We start from the raw sequence: 16325 nt of genomic DNA, 5'->3' as shown, positions 1-16325 counted from the left end.
TATATCACAACTCCTCTTTTTTTAACTTTGTCAGATGAGATAAACTCCTGTCCCAATCTTTTATTAATCAGTAGTTTCCTGTGTAGCCTTGTTATATGTGTTTCTTGTAAACAAATCAAGTCCAATTGCTCCTTTTTTAGTAGATGAAAAACACTTTTTCTCTTTCGAGGGGAGTTCAAACCATTACAATTCCAACTTAACAGTTGCAGAGCCATGATGGGGTTACTTCACTTTACCTCCAACCGCACCGAGTGTCTGTTCTTGTTCTGTAGATGGTGTCTCTTTCTCTGGGCCATGCAATCCAAAAGATAAGTTTGCTATGTCTAGTATGCCTTTTGGCTCTTCTCCAGATTCCACTTCTTTCTGTAGATCTTCTTCGTGATTATTCAAGAACCTGTCTTTATCATTGACTGATTTTATTTTTATCTTTTTTTCCTTTGTATTTAAAAGACAGGCCTTGAAGAAATTCCCACCTGAAAAGAATTCTATTTCTTTTCAACAGGGCAACAAGATCTCCGTAGTTAAGCCTTAAGTCCAGAAGATGTTTTGGGATGTCCTTAAATATCACAACACTTGAGTCGTGAATTTCCAAAGTCTTTTGATAGTGCAAATTCAAAATTTTGTCTCTCTCTTCTTTTGTTCGAAAGGTAATCAAACAGTCCCTCACCTTGTTCCTACTTTGTCCTCTTCCAAGTCTAAATGCATTCACTATCTTGAATTCTTCCTTCCCCAAGTCCTGTTGCCAAAAGTCTGTAAATTCCTGTGTAAGAAAATCAACCAGGTTATCTTTCTCCCGTTCTGGTACAGCCCTGATTCTTAAATTTCTTTGTCTCTCTTTCAATTCAATCATAGACAATGTCAAATCGTGGTCCTCCAATTTCTTATATACTGGTGGTATCTTCTCTTGAATGGCAGTTGCGATATCTTTTGCTTCTTCGGCTATCTTTCAGGTCGAAGCAGATTCCTGTAATAATTTTTCAATAGACTCTGTGTTGGTGTTCACCTTCTGTCCCAAATTATTAATACTTGTGGTATTCAGGTCAATTTTACCTGATGCTTCAACTACTTGTTTATTTGTCTCAGCTACCTGCTTAGCTAAATTTTCCAAAGATTCATTAATTTTTCCAAGTGCATGTGCCAAAACGTCTTCGGACAACATAACTTTTGGTTTAACCTGTGGGAGTACGGCCCCTGATGTTCCAGATGCTCCAGATGTTGAAGCCCTTCGCTGCTGCGCTGTGTCTGTCTGATAAGGTCTGCCAGACCTAGTAGTTTTTTCCTGCACCAGCTCTATCTTTCCTTTCCCATCTGCCATAACACTCACATGAGAATTCAAGGTCGCTCCCACAGTTGAAAGTTGTTTTGGAATGGAATTTTCCTCCAATCCAATCGTTATTGTAACAATGTCCAGCCTCCTCTAGGGGGACATAGTAACAGCCAAGACTTGCAACTTTTAAGAACAAAGATGATCTTTATAAGTCCACCAATTCACTTAAAAAGAACAGTTTCAGTGCATCTAAGCAGTTACTTTAAATCCAGAAAAAGTCCAGAAACACTGTATCTCTTCTGCAGAGTTAGCTGTCAAAAATCCTCTGCTTACCGATAGGCTTTCCACTGAACAGCATTCCTTATCTGGGGGCAGTCCGTTCCCAGGTTTTAAGCAGCAGATTTTAGCTTACTTTACCCTTTTTTTTGCAGGTAAATACAACTCAAGCCTTCCCCCCTCCTCTCCTGCAATCCGGAGGGGGGACCACTTTCCAGATGTTAAGATTTAGATCTTTTTTCCGAACGTCTTTCTATGTTTCCGCTTTACCGTCTCTTTGCTTTGATTCTGTTTACAAGAAAGGAAGGCAGAACATATAGTAGATTCAGGGCAAGCAAAAGAGATTGTTGCGCCCTCTTCATTCCTCTTCGTGTTCTGGGAGACCGGTGAGGGCACAGAGAGCTGGTCACAGCAGGAGGGGGAGACTCCCTGGCTTCTTTAGCGACCTGGTTAATCTCTGCCTCTTGGCCCCACCTGCTCTCCTCTTCAGCCTCTGCTTCTGCCTCTGTTTCAGGACTGCTCTCTGCCACAGACTCTCCCTGCTCACCAAACCCTGTGGCCTCTTCAGCTTCTGACACCTCCTCTTCCCAGGCTTCTCTCTCTTCTCCCTCTGACCACTCCTCATCGTCCCACCACCAATCCCCAGGCTCTGAGCCCCTGGGGTTTCCCCAGTTGGTTCCTCCCACCATCCCTCTGCATCCAGCTGATCCATGTCACTGGCCCACACGGTCCCCCTGGACCCTCATCTCCCAAGGTCCTAGTCTGGCACTCCACCGCCCCCACACTGCCTCCCTGTGGTGCGTCTCCTTTCCGTTGCACCAAAGGAGTGTCATGTGTTCCACCTCGGTGGTTCCTTCCCACCATCCTCTTTGCTTTGCTTCCCTTTGTAATTCACTTTTGGGTTGATTTCTTCAACCAGCTGGAGGACAACTGGGAGCAGGAGAAGAAGATTCGTGCTGAGGTGGAGAAGGCCCGTCGCAAGGCTGAGGGCGACTTGAAGATGACCATTGAGAACCTCAACGAGATGGAAAGAGCAAAGCTTGATTTGGAGGAGGTGGTCAAGAAGTGAGTGAGGGAGTGGATCAGGCATGCGACACTGCAAGGAAGGCAGTTGGGAATTAAAGTAGGCGTGAACTGTGGGCTGGCCAGCAGAGAAACTAAGAATAATAAGAATAATAATTTTATTATTTATACCTGCCCATCTGGCTGAGTTTCCCCAGCCACTCTGCGTGCCTTCCAACAGAATATTAAAAACACGATAAAACATCAAACATTAAAAACTTCCCTAAACAGGAGATGGCTTCTAAAAGCCAGATAGTTGTTTATTTCCTTGACATCTGATAGGAGGTCATTCCATAAGGCAGGTGCCACTACCGAGAAGGCCCTCTGTCTGGTTCCCTGTAACCTCACTTCTCGCAGTGAGGGAACCACCAGAAGGCCCTTGGAGCTGGACCTCAGTGTCTGGGCCAGAAGATGGGGGTGGAGACGCTCCTTCAGGTATACAGGACCGAGGCCGTTTAGGGCTACCCATATATCTGGGGCAGCCAACAAGGCAACATCCAGGTGTTGTTGAACTCCAATTCCCATCTCCCTTAACTATTAGTCATGCAGGGGCTGATGGGAATCTGAGTCTGACAGCATCTGGAGGGAAGACACATTCAATATATCACCAAGATGTACTAAGAAAAAGTTGAAGGCACTATAAACTGTTGCTATACTAATTTTTGTTAGACTCCAACTCCCATAATCCCTGGGGTTTGTGGCAATTTGAGTCCATCCACACCCAGAGGGCCACAGCTTGCTAATGGCTTGTTACACAGATGTCTCCTAGTGATATACAACATATTTGAAAACGTAAGTTTAAATACATTATAATATTAATTTGAGAAACGCAAACCTGAATGCACATCAAGATGTACAAAAGAACACCTCACTGTATCAGCGGCAGGAAGGTTTGGCAAGTACCCTAAGAGCAAAAAAAGAGAGCATCATCTTAGTTTTGGAGGAATAATAGAATGGTAGATTTGGAAGGGACCACAACGGTCATCTAGTCCAACCCCCTGCAATGCTGGAATCTTCTGCCCAACGTGGGGCTCAAACCCACAACCCTGACATTAAGAGTCTCCTGCTCTAGTGACTGAGCTAAGGTAAGCTTTTTCCTGGCAGTGAAAAGATAGCTGTGAAGGTGCCAGGCGGACCTTCCTGGGGAGAGTGTCCCACAGACAGGGAGCCACAACAGAGAAGGCCCTCTTCCTTGCCATGTATCTGGAATAGGGAAGTTGTTGCCTTCCAGTTATTGTTACTTGGATCGTGTCCAAGGCTGATGGGAGTTGGAAGCAAACAATATCTGGAGAGCCACAGGTCCCCTGTCCCAGGTATACATGGCCAAGGTGATAGGATTCCTTCTGTTTGAAGGGTTTGGATTTGATATCCCGCTTTATCACTACCCTAGGGAGTCTCAAAGCGGCTAACAATCTCCTTTTCCCTTCCTCCCCCACAACAAACACTCTATGAGGTGAGTGAGGCTGAGAGACTTCAGAGAAGTGTGACTAGCCCAAGGTCACCCAGCAGCTGCATGTGGAGGAGCGGGGAAGCGAACCCGGTTCACCAGATTACGAGTCCACTGCTCTTAACCACTACACCACATCTTCCCTTGCAGGCGAGACATGGAAATCAACTCTATCACCGGCAAAGTGGAAGATGAGCAGTCCCTGAACTCCACACTCCAGAGGAAACTGAAGGAGCATCAGGTAGAAGAGAAAGAGGCTGAGGGAGGCAGAAAGAACAGCCTTCTTTGGTAGCGCTTCTGCTTTTACTCTTTGCCTAAATACTTCTCCAAGCCTCATGATCCTCGCATGTCTTTCTCATAGGCCCGGATTGAAGAGCTGGAGGAAGAACTTGAAGCAGAACGTTCTATAAGGGCAAAGGTAATTTTTTTAAAAACCCCTTTTCAACAGCCAATGACATGAATCAGTTGTGCACACTGTTGTTAAGTGCTTCGACGCTTGCCCTCACAACAAACCTGTAAGGTCGGCCATTGCAATCTCCATTTTACAGACTGGACAACTGGAGCCAGAAGCTAGATAGTAATCCGAAGGCCCCCAGGGAGTTCATGGGCCAACTGGGATCTGAGCCCAGATCTCCTGAGCCCGACATTCAATCCAGCAGATTGCACTGGGTCTCATTTAGTGTAATTACAATCAGGTACAGTGGTACCTCGGGTTACATACGCTTCAGGTTACAGACTCCGCTAACCCAGAAATAGTACCTCGGGTTAAGAACTTTGCTTCAGGATGAGAACAGAAATTGTGCTCCGGCGGTGCAGCAGCAGGAAGAGGCCCCATTAGCTAAAGTGGTGCTTCAGGTTAAGAACAGTTTCAGGTTAAGAACGGGCCTCCAGAACGAATTAAGTACTTAACTCGAGGTACCACTGTACTTGTAAAAACAAAAAAGAAGAAGTTTCAAATGGTCAACTTTGGAAGAGTTTTGTTTGAAATCAGCTAAAGAACAAAACAGGATATATCAGTCCATTAAAGATGCCTAGGTGGGGCAATGTAGAGTTTAATATTTTCAGAATTATAGAGTTGAGAGCAACTCTGAGGATCATCTGGTCCAATGCAGGAATCTCAACTAAAGCATCCATGGCAGATGGCCATCCAAGTCTCTGCTTAAAAATCTCCAAGGAAGGAGAGTCCACCACCTCCTGAGGAAGCCCATTCCACTGCCAAACAGCTCTTACTTCAGAAAGTTATTCCTGATGTTTAGTCGAAATCTCTTTTCTTGTCCCTTGAAGCCATTGGTTTAGGTCCTACTCTCCAGAGCAGGGAAAAACAAACTTGGTCCATCTTCCATGGGACAGCCCTTGAGATATTTGAAGGTGGCTCTCATATCTCTTCTCAGTCTCATCTTGTCCAGGCTAAACATACCAAGCTACCAGTTTCTGCTACTGTTCCTCATAAGGCCTAGTTTCCAGACCCTTGATCATCTGGCTTGCCCTCCTCTGCACACGTTCCAGCTTGACAATATCCTTAAATTGTGACTTAGTTTGTCCTTTTAACTGATGCATTAGTTAGTTTACTATTACAGTGGACCCTCTGGATACGAACTTAATTCAATCCGGGGGTCTGTTCGCACCCGGACAATCACATAAATAGAGGTGTGCTTCTGCACACGCACGCAGCGCAATTGAGTGCTTCTGTGCATGCGCACGGGGAGAAACCCGGAAGTATACATTTCCGGGTTTGCTGTGGCTGTAACATGAAGATTCCATATCTAGAGGGATACGTAAGTAGAGGTACGACTGTATTACTATTATTATTATTATTATTATTAATTATTCCTAACTACACCGAGCTGTCCAGGGATCATCAAGGCATGTTGGAAGTGCAAAATTAAATGAACAAACCAGTATTAAGATGTGTTCTTTCCCAAACTTCCTTCAGGTTGAGAAGCAGCGCAGCGACATCTCCCGGGAACTGGAAGAGCTCAGTGACAGGCTGGAAGAGGCTGGCGGGGCGACCACCTCTCAGGTATGCATGAGACAAGACGGAGGAGCCATTCAACCCATTACGCAGGTGAAAGGTCAGGGTGGTCACCCGCTCCTTCTATGCCTTCCTGCCTCCAGATCGAGCAGAACCGCAAGCGGGAGGCCGAGTTGCTGAAGCTCCGCCGGGAGCTGGAGGAGGCTGCCTTGCAGAGTGAGGCCACGGCTTCCACCCTCCGCAAGAAGCACACGGACGCCATGGCGGAGATGACTGAGCACCTTGAGAACCTGCAGAGGGTGAAGTCCAAGCTGGAGAAAGACAAGCAGGTCATGAAGGCCGAGATTGAAGACCTCAGCGCCAGCATGGAGACCATCCAGAAGTCCAAGGTAGGGCTAGTTTCTCCCGTTTGCAAAGACTTGGGTGCTCTTGAAAAGGTAAGAAGGATGTGAGCACCTCTTTGCTTTATATACCATCCACTCCACCTCTTCTGCAGATGAATGCTGACGCTCATGTCCGCAAGCTGGAAGACAACCTGTCTGAAGCCAACGCAAGGCTGGCCGAGATGGAGAAGAACCAAGCGGAAATTAATGCGATCAGGAGCAGGCTCCAAGGTCAGGACCTTTCTGGACTGATTTGGTTGCCTGCCACATTGCGTCCAACTCATTCTTGGGCTGGATCTATACTGATTGTAAAAACACTTTAAAATTGTTATATAGCTCTCAATGCAATTTTGCATTACATTGCTCTACAGCACCCTCTGGTGTCACATGTTTATATCACATTTATTACATTTTAACTTACTAGTCCAGGCTTCCTCAAACTCGGCCCTCCAAATGTTTTGAGACTGCAATTCCCATCATCCCTGGCCACTGGTCCTGCTAGCTAGGGATCATGGGAGTTGTAGGCCAAAAACATCTGGAGGGCCGAGTTTGTGGAAGCTTGAACTGTTTAGTTAGTCCTTGGTTTTCATATGCTGCTTAGCACTGCAGCAGACCTTTCTCCTTTATCTCCCTTCCTTTTCCTTCATTCTCAGGCTTCTTACATGTCAGGTATGGGGAAAGGCTGGCCCATTGGTCCGTTTCCCCCAAACCATGCCTTTCAAGTGATGCCAGGATTTAACCCTCGCTCATCAGCGGATGAACTGGAATAAAATCATGCTCAGTTTGTCAGCATTCCAAACAATCCCTTTCCTGATTCAGGAAGGGGTTTAATAGATATTCATAGAATCATAGACTTGGAAGGGAACACAAGGGTTATCTAGTCCAACTCCCTGCAATGCAGAAATATTTTGCCCAACCTGGGGCTTGAACTCAAGACACTGAGATTGAGAGTCTCTTGCTCTACTGACTGAGCTGTCCCCAGGTTGTGTGGAAACCTCTGCTATAAAGGAAAGCTTTCCCCCTTTTGTTTTGACCGAGGATTCCAGTGCAACTCCCTTCTTGAATCAGGAGGCACTGGAATCTTGCTAGAATTGAAGGGCTTTCAAACAGCCCAGGGCTGCTCTGAGCCTCTGAAAACCAGAGGCGGAAACACCAGCACAAAGCCCTTTGCAAAAGGGCTTTCAAGTAGCCCACAGCCGCTGTTGGAACCTCCAGAGGAGTGCAGGGCTGCTTGAAAGCTCTTTTGCTGGCTTTCATTATTTTTTACGGGCTTTCTTTGGCTGTGCACACCTGTTCCCAGAAGGGAACTGGCAGGCACAGCCGACGCAGCAGGATTTAACCCCTGCTCAATCGCTGAAAAGCAGGTGTTAAGGTCTGCTGTTTTGAGTGGTGAGTTTCCGCCTCCCCCCAGTAGGAATAAAGACACACAACACCGTTATTTTAGGTTAATGGGCTAAAATTGGCCATAACTTTACTGGTTACAGGTGATGAGCGGTATTGGCTTAGGCATTGGTCCTAACAGAGTATCCAGCTTCAGCCTGTTTGCTTGAAGAACCGGGAAGGGTTAACACCAGCAGGGGGAGTCCTGCTGATGCACATCAACTAGGAACTCCCCTGGGGTCACCACTCGGGGGCGTGCCTTAGGCCCTCACCTCCATAGGCTACGGACAGGGCCACGCCCCCCGGAATCCTTTATCGGACTCCCCTTCAATATGCGGGGGAGGTGATGGCGCTTCCTCCCCCCTTCCATTTGCATAACAATACCCCTACCAAAGCCTAACCCCCAATACTAAGGAAGTTGTGACGATTAGCTATGAAGTAGGCAAAAAACCAAGTGTCTGGTGCCAATTTGCCAAGTGGAAAAATTCCTACCAGGCCCCTTAACAGCGACCAACCGAGGTTCATAGCAAGGTCAGAAGCTGAGCGGCAAAAGAGGGAGATCCCTAGTTGCGCCTGCCTTAAATAGTGCAGGCCACACCCCTGGGCCAGCCAATTGGCTGGCCAGGGGATGACGTGGCCGAGGATTCCCCTAATCGTGCGGAGGCTGAGAGCCAGCCCCCGCACGTGTGTTGGGGGCGTGAAACCCGGAGCAACACCACCTCCTCAATAGGTCAGAAGTGGCTTTGTTGTGTACACACATGTTCCCATCTGGCATAGCCAAAGCAAGCAAGTGAAATGCAGCGTCTTTCTCCCCTCGCCAACCCTGTGATTGACGTCTCTCTAAGCGTGGTGCTTGGGGCCAGCAATGCACTTAGGAACCCCAGAACAAAGGGGTTTGACAGGTGACCAGGACCACCCACCAGCCAGTCGTGTGACACCACACCACCATGTGACGTCAACCGCCTGTCAAATTTGGCTCGTGAGGCAGATTCCCCGCCCTTATCGCAGACCCTTGAGCCTGGGCTTTCCCCCTACTCTCTGCTACAGCTGAGAACAGCGAGCTGAGTCGGGAGCACGAGGAGAGCCAGACGAGGCTGAACCAGATTCTCCGCGTCAAGACGTCCCTCACCTCCCAGGTGGATGACTTCAAGCGGCAGCTGGACGAAGAGTCCAAGGTAAAGATGGGTGAATAATTGTATAGAAAAACATGCATGCCTCATCCAGAACTGCTGACCAGCGCCCCCTTGGGATGAATGAGAGTCCACCACCTTCTGAGGGTGTCTAGCAGTGAATGAGAGTCCACTACCTTCTGAGGGTGTCTAGCAATGAATGAGAGTCCACTACCTTCTGAGGGTGTCTAGCAATGAATGAGAGTCCACCACCTTCTGAGGGTGTCTAGCAGTGAATGAGAGTCCACCACCTTCTGAGGGAGTCTAGCAATGAATGAGAGTCCACCACCTTCTGAGGGAGTCTAACAATGAATGAGAGTCCACCACCTTCTGAGGGTGTCTAGCAATGAATGAGAGTCCACCACCTTCTGAGGGTGTCTAACAATGAATGAGAGTCCACCACCTTCTGAGGGAGTCTAGCAATGAATGAGAGTCCACCACCTTCTGAGGGAGTCTAGCAATGAATGAGAGTCCACCACCTTCTGAGGGAGTCTAGCAATGAATGAGAGTCCACCACCTTCTGAGGGTGTCTAGCAATGAATGAGAGTCCACCACCTTCTGAGGGTGTCCAACAATGAATGAGAGTCCACCACCTTCTGAGGGTGTCTAGCAATGAATGAGAGTCCACTACCTTCTGAGGGTGTCTAGCAATGAATGAGAGTCCACCACCTTCTGAGGGTGTCTAGCAGGACTGAGGGAGTCTAGCAATGAATAAGAGTCCACCACCTTCTTGGGGAGTCTAGCAATGAATGAGAGTCCACCACCTTCTGAGGGTGTCTAGCAGGACAAGTGGTCAGGGATGGTGGGAATTGTAGTCCCAAAACAGCTAGTGGCTGACCAGCGCCCCCTTGGGATGAATGAGAGTCCACCAGCTTCTGAGGGTGTCTAGCAGTGAATGAGAGTCCACCACCTTCTGAGGGAGTCTAGCAATGAATGAGAGTCCACTACCTTCTGAGGGTGTCTAGCAATGAATGAGAGTCCACCAGCTTCTGAGGGTGTCTAGCAGTGAATGAGAGTTCACCACCTTCTGAGGGAGTCTAGCAATGAATGAGAGTCCACTACCTTCTGAGGGTGTCTAGCAATGAATGAGAGTCCACCAGCTTCTGAGGGTGTCTAGCAGTTAATGAGAGTCCACCACCTTCTGAGGGAGTCTAGCAATGAATGAGAGTCCACCACCTTCTGAGGGAGTCTAGCAATGAATGAGAGTCCACCACCTTCTGAGGGAGTCTAGCAATGAATGAGAGTCCACCACCTTCTGAGGGAGTCTAACAATGAATGAGAGTCCACCACCTTCTGAGGGAGTCTAACAATGAATGAGAGTCCACCACCTTCTGAGGGAGTCTAGCAATGAATGAGAGTCCACTACCTTCTGAGGGTGTCTAGCAATGAATGAGAGTCCACCACCTTCTGAGGGTGTCTAACAATGAATGAGAGTCCACCACCTTCTGAGGGTGTCTAGCAGGACCAGTGGTCAGGGATGATGGGAATTGTAGTCCCAAAACAGCTAGTGGCCCAAGTTTGGGAAACACTGATGTAAATTGTAGCCCAACATCTGGAGGGTCACAGTTGAGCCACTCCTGGTGTGAAGAGTGTACCTATGGACCTCTCCATACACTGTGATCACCTGGGCTTACCAGGGTTGAGCCACGTAGGGCTGAAGGGCAGGGTAGAAATATTAAGTAGATGACCTAAATGGGAAACCGTGCTAAGCAGCTATGGCTTTGGTGTCTGTAGGCTCGGAGCGCCGCCGTGGTAAGTCTGGCCAACACCAAACACGACCTGGACCTGATCAAAGAGCAGCTGGAGGAAGAGCAAGGCGGCAAAGCAGAGCTGCAACGCTTGGTCTCCAAGCTCAACACCGAAGTCACCACGTGGAGGACCAAATATGAAACGGATGCCATTCAGAGGACGGAGGAGCTGGAAGAGACTAAGTGAGCATGATTTTGGGGAGAGGGAGGGTCATATGCTAGTGTTGGTCAGGGCCAGAGACAAGTGGGTGGAACAATACATGTAAATTATACTTTTGTACAGTAAGCACAGCGGGTGGCGCTGTGGGTTAAACCACAGAGCCTAGGACTTGCCAATCAGAAGGTCGGCGGTTCAAATCCCTGCGACGGGGTGAGCTCCCATACTTCGGTCCCTGCTCCTGCCAACCTAGCAGTTCGAAAGCACGTCAAAGTGCAAGTAGATAAATAGGTACCGCTCCGGCGGGAAGGTAAATGGTGTTTCTGTGTCCTGCTCTGGTTCGCCAGAAGCGGCTTAGTCATGCTGGCCACATGACCCGGAAGCTGTACGCCGGCTCCCTCGGCCAATAAAGCGAGATGAGCGCCGCAACCCCAGAGTCGGCCACGACTGGACCTAATGGTCAGGGGTCCCTTTACCTTTACAGTAGGCACACACACACCATCACCTCTTTCTATCCTCTGTCCAGGCTAGGAAAGGGGATTATAAACAACACTTTCCAACCACAGGAAAATACTCAAGCAGGGTGCAAAGGAGAGCTGGCCTGGAGGTGTCCCAAGGGCCAGACACAGAAGGAATGTAGGAATTGGGCCTTTGGTGTGTTGGCACCTTCCCTGGAATATGAGACAGACGCTGTCCGTGGCGGAGGAAGAGGAGTGCGGGGGGAGCACACCGCCCCCGGCAACGCAATCCCTCTAGGGTGCCATCACGGCTGCTCCCCTGCCTGCGCTGGGCGCCATGCCCTCACAGGCGGCATTCCACACGCCCGGGATGCACACCAGCCCCCACCCCTGCCTGCTCTCTGCCCCCTGGTGCCGGAGCATGAAGCTCGACCACTGGACGCTGTCGCTGTCGTCTTTCCATTCCTTTCCTCTTTCATCAAGTCTTTTAAGCAGAGATTTCCCCCAGTCTGAATCTGCACTGGAACTATTTTTAAAACTCTATTTATATGTGGAATTGCGTTGAAATGTTTGTGTGTGTGTTTTTTATAAATGGAAGTGCTTTGTTTTCCGGTTGTTCATAGTTTTATTTGTTCGGCAACTTATCATTCTGTTGTCGCCTGCACTGGGACAAAGGTTCCATAATAAACACGAAATCTCCCCTGCTCTTTATGGTGCCCAGTATCTATCTTGGGGAATAGCCGATGTGCCACCCGCATGTTGCTGGAACTCCCAACAGTCGTTGGCCCCTGCCAGCTTGGTTAGGGCTGATGGGAGTTGTAGTCCAGCAACATCCGAAGTGCCAGAGGGTCTCCCATCCCCACATGGAGGGCTTGAAGACAGGCACGTTGAATTCGGTCTGGAAATCGGCTTGGAGCAAGTGCGCCCAATGCAATTGCGTTGCAGCCTTCTCTGCTGTGGAATGGCCTGCCCAGATTAGTTCACCTGGCGCCTTCTTTACAGTCAGATCCAGATATCTCCATCCTCATCCCCCATAGAGGTGCCAGGTGAAGTGCATGGAAGCACATCTCCAGTTATGGGCCTGTCTGAGAGCCAGGAAGGGATGCGGCAATGTTGCTCTGGAAGCATGCTGCCTCCACCTACGGTATTAAACCCGCAACCGATGCAACGCTGACTTGCATTCTCGTGTCGCGGTGCTTCCAGGAGAAAGTTGACTGCCCGGCTCCAGGAGGCAGAGGAGACGGCTGAAACGGCTCAAGCCCGGGTGGCCAGCATGGAGAAGAACAAGCAGAGGCTGCAGATGGAAGTGGAAGACCTCACTCTGGATCTCGAGAAGGTACCTGTTATGTACTGAGTTGAATAGGATCCAAACTGCAGCAGTCTGATTGGTCCTAGAACAATAGGATCCAAAAGGCAGCAGTCTGATTGGTCCTAGAACAATAGGATTCAGAATGCAGCAGTCTGATTGGTCCTAGAACAATGCAGCAGTATGATTGGTTGGCAGGAACTACCCAATCATGCTCCAGATAGAAGTGAATCCACAACCTGATTGGCTTACAGTAGAATTCCGGAATTAGCCAATCATGTGCAGCCCATTGTGTAAATAATGTATATAAAGCAGATACTTTGAGGGGACTTTCATTCATTCCTCCTCACCACTATGAGCTGAATAAAGAGCATGAAATCACTTTGCGACTCTGAGTATATTTCAGTACCCGATCCGCAGTTCCCAAAACTGTTTAGGGAAGTTTTTAATGACTGATGTTTTAATGTATTTTTTTATATTTTTTGGGAAGCCGCCCAAGGTAGCTGGGGAAACCCAGCCAGATGGGCAGGGTATATATAGTAAATTGGCCAAGGCACAGTCTAACCCCCTCCTTTGGTAATCGTCACAGAACTCTAGCCCAATGGTTGCCATTAATTTGTTTTTGAATTGATTTTAAAATGAATTGATTTTATAATTCTGTGTTACTTTTATTGTTGTTAGCCGCTCTGAGCCTGGCTTCGGCTGGGGAGGGTGGGATATAAATAAATTATTGTTCTTATTAATCTTATTATTGTCATACCTCATGTTACGTTTGCTTCAGGTTGAACGTTTTCAGGTTGTGTCCCGTGGCGACCTGGAAGTACCAGAAAGGGTTACTTCTGGGTTTTGCCGCTCGCGCATGCGCAGACGTGCAAAATGATGTCACATGCATGCGCAGAAGCGGTGAATTGTGCTCTGCACATGCGCAGACGCCGGTTGTGTTCTGCTCATGTTGCGAACGGGCCTCCAGAACGGATCCCGTTTGCAACCAGAGCTACCGCTGTATTATTAAATGCCCCGCTTGACTTTCTCTCCCCAGGCCAATGCAGCCTGCGCAGCCCTGGACAAGAAGCAGAGAGCCTTTGACAAGATGCTAGCGGAGTGGCACCAGAAGTGCGAGGAGCTGCAGCTGGAAGTAGACAACTCCCAGAAGGAGTGCCGCATGTACATGACGGAGAACTTCAAGCTCAAGACGGCCTACGAGGAATCCTTGGAGCACTTAGAATCTGTGAAGAAGGATAACAAGACTCTCCAGGGCAAGTGTTTCTGGGGCTGTGGATTCTCTGTGTTAGGAAATAGGGTGGAGACAAGATTTGGTTCAGTTCCAATCAGAAGGCAAACTGATCTAATTCTCACTTTCTGAAATACAAGACACGGATAGAAATACAGCCCTCCTTCAAAATTTGTGCTTCCATGAATTTTGCCTTGCAGTTCTTAAGCAAAGTAACACATGAGAGCCAGTGTGGTGTAGTGGTTAAGAGCGGTAGACTCGTAATCTGGTGAACTGGGTTCTTGTCTCTGCTCCTCCACATGCAGCTGCTGGGTGACCTTGGGCTAGTCACACTTCTTTGAAGTCTCTCAGCCCCACTCACCTCACAGAGTGTTTGTTGTGGGGGAGGAAGGGAAAGTAGGTTGTGAGCCGCTTTGAGACTCCTTAAGGTAGTGATAAAGTGGGATATCAAATCCAAACTCCTCTTCTTCATCTCCAAAAATGCATATCCTAGAGCAGGGGTTGACAAGGTGTACCTCGCCTGGGCCGGTTCACTCCCGGGAGATTGCTCCGTCGCCAGATCGTGTCTGCGCCCACAGAAGCGCCGCAGAAGCGAGTCTCTGCTCCGCACTGTGCCGGTTTAGCGCAGCGTGCAGGGACTTGCCGAGCAGGCAGCTTGGTTCTGGGGTGGCTCGGGAGCCGTTTAAATGACCCCTGTGGGCAGCTTGTGGCCCATGGGCTGCAGGTTGTTGACCCCTGTCCTAGAGTGAAGTCTGCATAGGAATGCCTATATAAGTGAAAATAAACATACAAAATGCATTTCATTGGAGGAAACCACTTACAAATGTGTGCCTGTTAGGCAAAACTACATGCAAAAATTGCTTATGAGGAGAAATTCGCACTCAAATGTCGATGAGTTTCCATGAGTTGTTTTTAAATCACAAATTGGTGCGGACGAATGAGAAATGTGGTGGAACGGAAATGGAGTGATTTGTACATCCCTCCAGTTTGCAGGCCTGGAATGCAAAGGAAGCATTGAAAAGATTTGTGTGTGTGCTTTTTCCCCCCTCAGAGGAGATTAAAGATCTGATTGACCAGCTGGGCGAGGGAGGAAGGAGTGTCCATGAGCTGCAGAAGATGAAGAAGAAACTGGAGCTTGAGAAGGACGAGCTGCAGGTGGCCCTGGAAGAAGCAGAATCGACCCTGGAGGTAATGATTCCTTGTTTATTTATTAAGCATTAGTAGGACTTCCCCTGCATGTGAAGACAGGCTCTGGAGCAGACAAGACCAATAGAGGGTCCAGTGGTCAAGAAGGCAGTTTCTGCATGTGCTGTAGAGGGAAGTGAGGGGCAGATGGGGCTCATCTACCTGGGGAGGCAGCCCGTCTAGGAGAAGGAAAACTCTGATCCTAAACCTCCATGGCCTTACGGGATATCTTCAGGAGAAGAAAAGACTAAGGAGTGAAACCTGCACAAATCCAGAGTGGGGTCCCCAAGACGGATGGCACCTTGTACGCCTCCTGCCAGCAACTCCTGCAGCCAAGCTGGCGCCAAACGCCTTGCTCTGATTTCCTTTGGACCACATCAGCGAGGTCAAGGGTGTGTGTCATGTGGGTTTGACTTCACCTCTGGAGACACACTCCATTGTGTCTCGAGACAGATGAACGCCAACACGAAAAACATGAGCAGCCTCATTTTTTCAGCATTTCCGGCCCTGCAAAGGGCATCGTCATCCATATTCCATTGGCCTCCTGCTCAGCCAGAGGAAGTGGTGCTTCTGAACGCCAGTTGCAGGATACTGCAAGAGGCAGAGTTGCTGTTGCACTCGGGCAGCCCACCAAGTGCCTATGAGAAGCCTGGAAGCAGGATCTGAGCATGACAATACTCTTCACGCCTGCAATTCCCAGCAGCTGGTATTCAGAAACATCATTGCCTCTGACCATGGTGGCAGAGAATAGCCATAAGCCGGGCTAGTAGCCTTTGATTGATCCTAAGATTCGGGACGCAGGTGGCGCTGTGGGTTAAACCACAGCGCCTAGGACTTGCCAATCAGAAGGTCGGCGATTCGAATCCCCATGATGGGGTGAGCTCCCGTTGCTCGATCCCAGCTCCTGCCAACCTAGCAGTTCGAAAGCACGTCAAAGTGCAAGTAGATAAATAGGTACCACTCTGGCGGGAAGGTAAACAGCGTTTCCATGTGCTGCTCTGGTTCGCTAGAAGCAGTTTAGTCATGCTGGCCGCATGACCTGGAAGCTGTACGCCGGCTCCCTTGGCCAATAAAGCGAGATGAGCGCCGCAACCCCAGAGTCGTCCACAACTGGACCTAATGGTCAGGGGTCCCTTTACCTTTACCTTTAAGATTCGGATATGCTATGACAGGCTTCCTCAACCTCAGCCCTCCAGATGTTTTGAGACTACAATTCCCTTCATCCCTGACCGCTGGTCCTGCTAGCTAGGGAACATGGGAGTTGTAGGCCCAAAACATTTGGAG

The 16325-nt window shown here is 48.8% G+C and overlaps 1 protein-coding gene across 1 annotated transcript in view; it reads left to right on the top strand.

Moving 5' to 3' along the window:
• The window catches only part of LOC128401536 (myosin-16), a 69189-nt gene that overhangs the window by 43043 nt on the left and 9821 nt on the right, over positions 1 to 16325 (top strand). Inside the window, exons 26-36 of the mRNA XM_053364701.1 lie at positions 2463 to 2608; positions 4203 to 4293; positions 4414 to 4470; positions 5986 to 6072; positions 6168 to 6413; positions 6521 to 6638; positions 8835 to 8962; positions 10691 to 10887; positions 12523 to 12655; positions 13665 to 13881; positions 14908 to 15044. Of these exons, the coding sequence (XP_053220676.1) occupies positions 2463 to 2608; positions 4203 to 4293; positions 4414 to 4470; positions 5986 to 6072; positions 6168 to 6413; positions 6521 to 6638; positions 8835 to 8962; positions 10691 to 10887; positions 12523 to 12655; positions 13665 to 13881; positions 14908 to 15044 (1557 nt within the window). The remainder of the gene's footprint in view (positions 1 to 2462; positions 2609 to 4202; positions 4294 to 4413; positions 4471 to 5985; positions 6073 to 6167; positions 6414 to 6520; positions 6639 to 8834; positions 8963 to 10690; positions 10888 to 12522; positions 12656 to 13664; positions 13882 to 14907; positions 15045 to 16325) is intronic.

This window comes from Podarcis raffonei, chromosome 14 (genome assembly GCF_027172205.1).
Source record: "Podarcis raffonei isolate rPodRaf1 chromosome 14, rPodRaf1.pri, whole genome shotgun sequence".
Classification (NCBI taxonomy): domain Eukaryota; kingdom Metazoa; phylum Chordata; class Lepidosauria; order Squamata; family Lacertidae; genus Podarcis; species Podarcis raffonei.
Note: the sequence above shows the minus strand (reverse complement) of the source record. Positions and strands in the feature narration are given on the sequence as shown.